Here is an 8197-nt window from a genome sequence, read left to right as displayed (position 1 = left end):
GTTCGCTTCCATCAGACCACCTCCAGGACATCCTCGTCAAGCCGATCCACACCTGCTGGTTTGTCACCAAGGCTTGCAGCAGGTCATTTTCCTGCTGGTTCTGCACTCGGGCCAGATCTGTGTACGTAGTCCTGCAGTAGCTCTGAGCAGAGAGCCAGTCCATGGTGTTGGTGATCAGGACAAACCTTTCAGAAACGGCAGTGGCAAGTGCTACAGAAAAAAACAGATGTTTGGGGAAAAAAATGCTCAGTTAGTCAGCAGAATTATTTTAATATCTTGAATTACATAATGATTATGATCCCGGGGTGCACAATGTTAGATCAAAGGTTTCCAGAATATTATAAAACAAAGTGCAAAAAGTTGCTGCACCATAATTCATAAGCATTTTGCTTGTAATTGCTTCTAATGTGCTTGTTTGGTGTCATAATTTCTGATTTGGTTCTTTATAATTTTCTCACTTTAAGTTTTAAAAGAGTGACTCTCGTTTCAAAGCAGGGGGGGGACTGTGGTATGGACTGTGGCCCACACAAAAGGTAAACAGCACAGAAAAGTGTTAAAAATCTTACCAGTGTAGCAGACGAAGCTTAAAGTGGAGTTGCACGGTATAGCAGACCATCCCCCTGTTGCTGACATGCTTGCACAGGACTGAACACTGGGCTCACCACTTGCCCAGTTCCAGTATGCAGGTTCTCCTACTTTGTAGTCATCATTTTCAGACACTGACCAGCCCCAATCTCTGTACAAACCTAAGTACACAAAGGGACCACCAGACCCCACCAGACCTGCTAAATCCTCCAAGTCCTGCTCATCAGTTATGGTTGCCAAATCAGTGTACATGTCTCTACAGTACTGCTGGGCAGTGAGCCAGTCTTTAGGGTTGTTGATAAAGTGGTACAGAGGACGTTGGTAAGAGAAGGTGAAATGGCACAGACCTGTGTGTAATGCCAACGATTAAAAAAACAAAAAAAAAACTTTTGTATCACAGCTTTTATGCCTTCTACATCCGTCCTTCAACACTTCAGTATTGATGTAGATCAATTAACTTTAAAGGCAAGAGAGAAAATGTACTCACCAGAGAATAGAAAGATGCAAAACATCTTCTTCTCCATGGTCCCTGCTTTCAGAGAGATTAAAGTATACTCATAAAAACACAAAAAGGTGGATTACATTCAAATGTCAGGCAAAGGATACACAATAATCTAAGCCCCCAATAACTCCTACCTGTGAAGGAGACAGCTCTGATGTGAAAAGCTGGATGCAGCCTTCTCTTGAATCTGCAAATTCAAAGCAGGTGTCTGCCTGGATTTCCGGATCTTGTGTCCTTGCAGGTGGATGCAAAAATCTACTTTTGTTCAAGAAAAAGAGTTTTGCATGTCTGTGACCTCCAGCAAACTCGGACACGTCTCAAACATAAACTCAACTGAGGATTATATTTAACAGTAAGAATTCATAAACGAACTAATTCCACAGTTTTCATCATCTCCACTGAGAGATTTGCTGCTTGAACTGACAAGACTCTATCTCATTAAGTGTTCTTGATAATCTTTTATATTTTCCTTAAGACTCGATTACATCCATCATGTCGAGGAAGAAAGATGACTCGAAATACTGAATGCTTTCGTAAGCAGTAACTTTGCCGTAACACCTGCACAAGATAAGAAAGTTTGAATATTGTGCTTTGCATTTGTTCAACATGTGCCAAGCATAAAAGCTGATTAAGCTGCAGAGACAATAACTTATCATAGATTTTCCTATAAGCATTTTTTCATATCAGAAGCAGGAGGACATAACTCAGAAGTCCTCGCTCTCTCATAGAGGACGAATAATCCCTCCTGCAGCATTTATCCTTAGTCAGAAGGCCTCTGTGAATGCAAAGCACATGGAAACACACGTAGTCCTGCTGGGACTGATTCAAATATTTATTTAAAAAACAAATCACCACAAAAAACTGATCAAAACATAGTCACAGCCTTATTCTGGCAATTTCTCTCTCTTTTTTTTAAAATTAACTAACAACAACCATAATAAATAAGCACCAGTAAACAAGTGAAGTCGGGTCAGACTCAAAGGTGTATGTCTCTCCATCACTGTACTGAATTAGTGAGCACCATTAAACATTATAACGTTAAGTACATTGTGTAACTAAAATACAATTTGTATACAAATTCAGGTGTGGTAGCAGTGCTCTGGATCTCTGCTGCATTATGAAAAGGGCAGGATATACAATAAGACATTTTTGTCAAGCATTTAAGTGCATTAAGTTTGTCTTTCATTTAACATTAAAGATGTTTTTGTGCTTTTTCACATTTTTTGCCTCAATTCTTTATTTTATTTTAACCCTGTAAAGCCTGAAACATGAAATAATTGCCAGCAAATTCTAATGTTTTGAAGCTGAAGTGTTCATCAAATTTAAAAATGAATAAATAAATATCAAATTATATATAGGAGTTTTAATTTGTACTACATTTGGCATTTTTGTCTACAGTTTGTTTATCTTGAAAACTTAAATAAAGAGGGTTAGGGTTCAAAAATCATACTTACGTCTTAAAATGGGCCAAATCTAATACATTTGACTTTACAGGGTTAGTGTTGCATGTTTCTGAGTGTAAGTCAGATGAAGTTTAAATTGGTTTCTATAGTCATTCATTTTACATTTAGGATGACTTATAGTTCTTACTTAACCTCCCGAGTCCCTGCATCGTCATCTCATCTGGCATTCCTGCACCTTATACTCCAATCTGCGCATTAAAATGTTGCATGTTTCTTAAAACATTATGTTCTAAACTACACTCATCAAACTAAAATGAACCCAAACACTTTCTGTTCAAAGATGCAAAGATGAAGTTTAGTCGGGGCCAATTAATCCCAAATAGCTAGAAGAAATTAAAATTTGCATCTGAAACAGGAGATTGTGTTTTATTGTGGCTTCTTTCACGTCATGGACGATGATTGGTTAAAAAGACAATATATACAAAAAAGAAGCATTTCTTGCTGGTAGTGCAACTTTTTTGTCCAAAAAAACAACCTTTTAGAACAACAGCAAATATATTAGAGAAAGGCTCTTCATTTAAGCACCACTGTCACCATTCACATCAATACTTCAAGCCATGAAACATGTTACATAGAACCCAAATACCAAAAAAGCTTTAATATTAATATTCGAGTTTAGTAAAGATAAAACATCCCTTGCATCTTTAAAAAGCAGGTATAGGCTCTTCCAGTCTATGACTCATGATTGACAGCTGTGATAATCAATGGCCCTTTGTTTTTTCCTTCATCGCAAACGCCCGGGCTGAAGAAGGGGTAAACTTTCTCAGAGAAAAGGCACCCAGTAAAAGTGTAGATGTGAGATCTGGCCTCCACGTCGAAGAACGACACGGTTCCCTCGTCGTAATCCGTAAAGACCCCCACAATCTCTGGTTTCTCCTTAAGAGGAAGACGGACCGAAGGGGAGTCTAAAGCTCGATACTCATCGCCGTTCCTCAAGCGCACTGTCCAGTAGCCGTTCTCTGGCTTGGAGGTGATCATGCCCTTCCTGTTGACAGACCCTTTGACCACGCCCAGATCCCAGAAGGTCTTTTGACCGACTGAAACCTGATTAAAAACCAAATATGAGAATGAGAGAGATCAAAAACGTGTTTTGCATTTCTAGGATTACTAGGATTTCATAATTAAGTAGTTCACCTGGAAGTAGAACCTCCCCGAGATGTAGCCTTGCTTGGCCAAAACACAGATGACAGGGTCGAAGCGTTGGGGGTTGTCTGGAACAACGTGAAGAAGCTCACCACGACCCGCTTGCTTCCCGTCAGCTGTTAAGACGATGTTTGGATGGGCAGTGTCCGGATCTAAAACCACGTCAACTAGAAGGTAAAATGAAAATAACTTTAGCTTATACAACTTCTAATGGTTGGTATGCAAATCAGACATGATTGGCTTGCATATAATTAAGGTTTGTTCACCAAAATCAGCTGAGAAATGCACCAGTCATCCTGCACCCATAATTTGAATAGAATAGAAGAATAGATACAAAAGTTAAGAAAGTTAAGAAAGCGTCTCTAAGCATATGACTAAAAGTATCTTTACAAGCATTCCTATACATAAGCACGCAAAACATGCATTTGCCTAAATATGACAGAATAAGACAGAAAGCAATGCAGTGCTATTTATTTATGCATTGAAATGTGTGCATACCTGCATATTTCTGCATCCTCTTCATCTCTGTCATAAGAAAAGTAAGATGATGAGTTCTGACATTTTTAAGAAGAGCTCCATCTCAAAAATAAAAGGCTGTTTTTCCTGCTAAGCTTGTGTCACCTTCTTTCTTCAAATTTTCCATTTCATTCATGAGGGTCCGTTCAACTTTAGACAACGCTCTCCGCACAGTCCCCACACAGAGCTCAGGTGGTATGTTGATCTCCATCCACTCTTTTGTGGGTGGAGGTGATGTAATAGAGGGCAAATGCTTTATAAGAGAGAAATAGAGCAAAGAAAGTTTAATGCTGGCATTTAAAATTTAGTATTTTTAGATAACAAAATGACAAAAACTAAATGAATGCCCTTAACACACATTCAATATTTCCTACATATAAAGATGAGATTTTTTTTAAAAATGTAATTAAGTGATGCCAAAGCCAAAAAAGTTTCAACCGTCATCAGTCTAACTCAAAGTCCGAGTTTAATGTTAACCTGCAGGAGGTGCAGGTGATCCTCAGTGTTCTTCAGCTCCTCCATCTCCGTGTTTCTCCTCTGCAGCTCAGTGATCTCCTGCTGCAGCTCACTGATGAGCTCCTCCGCCCTCCTCTCCACTGCCTTCTGCTTCTCCTTTATCTCTGCATTCACTTCGGTCTGTCTCTCCTTGATGGTATGAATCAGAGACGTAAAGAGACGATCGCTCTCCTCCACCTCCATGTCTCCACTTACCTGAATGAAAAAGAAAAGATTAAGTTATGTGTTACGTTTGCTGCTGTGTGATCATCTTGGTCTTTTCGATGGTCTGTTTCTTGTTGTATTACAACGACCTTTGGGTCCTTGAATTTTCATATGCATGTTCCTTTAATACAAGCAGCCCCTCTAAAAACTGCTCTCTGGGACAGCTCTGGTCTGTCCTGCTGCACTATGTAGCCCATCACACTCCAAAGACTACACAGGAATGTCTCAAGAAACCACATGGACTTAAGTCAGTAAATCAATCCGATTACGTGACTGTGCCAGAGATAGTATAAAAGATGTGGGGGGAAAAACTAGTCAATCATAAGTCTTCAGATATCCTAGATAATTTGTTGTCCTTACCCTTCTGAATAACCATAATTTTGTTCATGTGTTCTTCAATAGGACCTGAACCTAGAGACTAAGCCCATAGTCTCATCCAGAACGTGCCTACTGAGGTCACAGAGAAAGGGGGGTAAGCTGAAGGCTATATTTGCATAGACCTAAATGCAATCTGATGTCATGGGCCATTTAGCCGAGGTTGTCTCTATTATGATTAATTATGTATCCTGGCGTTACGTCTTCAAATAAAGGACCAACACAGAAACGGGCAGAACAGTTCCAGAGGGTTTCATACTGTGACTATTGTCTACATTATACATGCTTCTCTAAACCCTAACGCTTAGTTACGCTGCAATAGGTGTAGGCTGCTGCAGACTTTCCATGATGCACTGAGTGTTTCTACTTCACTCACCGTTTTCACTCCCTATGTGTTTATACGCCACTCTGCATTTAGTCATGTGTAATTATTCTCTGGTTTTCTTCCACAGAGTGCCTTTTGTCCTCTCTCCCTTCTCCCACGTGCCCCATTTCCTCTATATATGTTATTCTCTCATTTGAGTTTTGCATTTGTGCAACATGCTGCATTTGCTTGTCTGTTTTCTTCTCCGTGTTGTTCTCTGTGGTTTTGCATCTTCATTTTTGCACACTTTAAATACACCACCTTGTAACGGCAAGGGCTGTCCCTGGTGGCTGTTCAAAATGAAGCAGGTTCCTCACTTGCTCCACATTTAGGAATGTGAATCTGTCCTATATACGGTCTATGGATTATACATCTTCAAGGTGCGTTAGAACAAATTAGATCCACCAAGGTCCTACAACAGGGGTCACGTACCAGAATCAAGAAAAATAAAACTTTTCTAGTAACTTTATTTTATTCTGATCCACCGAGCCTCTTCTTGTGGTGAAGTCAGTGTCCCCGACTCATTTGAGTTTGAACACTCAAAGCACTTCCTACTATAAATCTCACTCTCCCATTCACACATGCATTGATACAGTGGTTTTATCTATCCTTCATCTAACATTCACACTTTTACACTCTGATAGATCTATCAGGGGACATTTGGGGTTTGGTATTCCGCTCTACAGGTCAAGATTAATTCTACTCTTGGTCTAATTTCATGAAACTAACTGAACTATTTATATGCCTAGCCTTCTAAAGAACTGGTGTTTGTGTAAAAGTCTCTCTAAGCTTTTACCAAACTCATGTAAGACTTTCTAAACACATTTTTTGACTTTAACCAAAACAAGAAATCAGTAAGAGAGAATCCAACAAACCACATGACAGAAATATTTGCGTCGTGGCTCACCGTGCTGAGCTTCAAACAGTTTTTGATCTCCTCCCCTTTCTTCAGTCGCTCCTGGATCATCTGCTGAAAGTCGGCCTCACTCTTCTTAATAATGACCTAATCAGGCAGAAAATAAATGAAAAGGCATTGCTGATTGGCATGACTACAGGAAGTTGAATCATTATTCTTTTCCTCGATTCCTCTATTCCTATGGTCAAGTGTTTAAGTGTGTGTAAGAGGAACTATAGATTTATAAGTATACATAAAAAAATGTTCTGACAGTTTAGAAAGTTCACCACACACCTTCCTCTCCGTGCTCTCGTCCTCTACAGAAACAACCTTGTGATCTCTGTGCTCAGTCTCAGTGCAGAACTGGCACACACACTTCTGCTCATCCCTGCAGAACATCTCCAGCAGCCGCTCGTGCTTCTTACACATCCTGTCCTGCAGGTTCTTCACCGGCTCCATGAGCTTGTGCAGCTTCAGGGTGACCACCCTCTTGTGAGGCTCCAGGTGGGATTCACAGTACGATGTCAGACACACCAGGCAGGATTTCAGTGCTTTCACCTGCAGGGACGTGGCGGCACAGACATCACACACCACCTCACCAGGCTGGGCTGAAGACAGCGGCGCGGCCGATGAGCAGACTATCATCTGTTTGAATGTGTCTGCGAGCTCTTTGAAAGCTATATTTATGCTTATTTCAGGCCTTGAAGGGAACGACCTGTCACACGCGGGGCACTGGCAGACGTCAGTGCCTTCCCACTTGCTCTGAATGCAGGCTTGGCAGAAGTTGTGTCCGCAGGGAGTCGTCACCGGGTCTGTGAACACCTGCTCACAGACGGGACAGTAGAACTGTTTTTCTGGTAGCATGTTGGAGGCCATGACCTGCAGAACTGTAAATGAGGAAGTAAAATGATAAGCTGCAGGCAGAGGGAGTAAATGCAAATGTCTGAATGTCGTGATGAGAGGAGAGCTCGATAAAACGTATTGTTCATATCCGAAAACACTACCAGAAAAAAATTATTTTAGCAACCTTGAGGCAACAAAAGGACTTTATTAACAAACGTTTAGCACTCTTGTGACTTCTGCTTGTGTGCGTGTGTGCGTGTGTAATTGTGTAATTGTGTAAATATGTTCAAGCATGCACTTCTTGAAATTCAGGCTGCATACACCCTGCACTCTTCAGTGTGCTTAATGAATGAGTCATTGTTTCCCAAACTAACACACCCATTCTTTCCACATGTTATTACTGTGATATAATAATAGTCTACTCTTCCACCAATCAAAATATCTTACTTAGAGACCAGAGGTATAATTATAGTGACTTGCTACAAAAAGCACTTCTGAACTCATAAGTGTGAGACTAGTTTCACAAAGCATGAAAGCAGCAATTTAACCCAAGAAACATTAAAGACTTTTGCAATTTGTTTTGATTTTATTTGGGGCAATTGTGGCTCAAGAGTTAGGAGTTCGTCTTGTAATCGGAAGGTTGCTGGTTCAAGCCCTGGCTTGGACAGTCTCAGTCGTTGTGTCCTTGGGCAAGACACTTCACCCGTTGCCTACTGGTGGTGGTTAGAGGGCCCGGTGGCGCCAGTGTCCGGCAGCCTCACCTCTGTCAGTGCGCCCCAGGGTGGCTGTGG

At 40.8% G+C, this 8197-nt stretch overlaps 1 protein-coding gene across 1 annotated transcript in view; it reads right to left on the bottom strand.

The window, feature by feature from the left end:
- Window positions 1-2326: 2326 nt before the first annotated feature.
- The window catches only part of LOC102208381 (E3 ubiquitin-protein ligase TRIM39-like), an 8563-nt gene continuing 2692 nt past the window's right edge, over window positions 2327-8197 (bottom strand). The window contains exons 2-8 of the mRNA XM_005747943.1: window positions 6858-7450; window positions 6576-6671; window positions 4687-4920; window positions 4315-4462; window positions 4192-4218; window positions 3685-3860; window positions 2327-3594 (exon numbers count right to left, since the gene is read on the bottom strand). Of these exons, the coding sequence (XP_005748000.1) occupies window positions 3223-3594; window positions 3685-3860; window positions 4192-4218; window positions 4315-4462; window positions 4687-4920; window positions 6576-6671; window positions 6858-7439 (1635 nt within the window). The 5' untranslated portion in view covers window positions 7440-7450 and the 3' untranslated portion in view covers window positions 2327-3222. The remainder of the gene's footprint in view (window positions 3595-3684; window positions 3861-4191; window positions 4219-4314; window positions 4463-4686; window positions 4921-6575; window positions 6672-6857; window positions 7451-8197) is intronic.

This window comes from Pundamilia nyererei, unplaced genomic scaffold (genome assembly GCF_000239375.1).
Source record: "Pundamilia nyererei isolate P.nyererei 1_Seehausen unplaced genomic scaffold, PunNye1.0 scaffold00209, whole genome shotgun sequence".
NCBI classification, from domain to species: Eukaryota; Metazoa; Chordata; class Actinopteri; order Cichliformes; family Cichlidae; genus Pundamilia; species Pundamilia nyererei.
The sequence above is the reverse complement of the archived record's forward strand: the minus strand, read 5'-3'. Positions and strand labels throughout refer to the sequence as shown.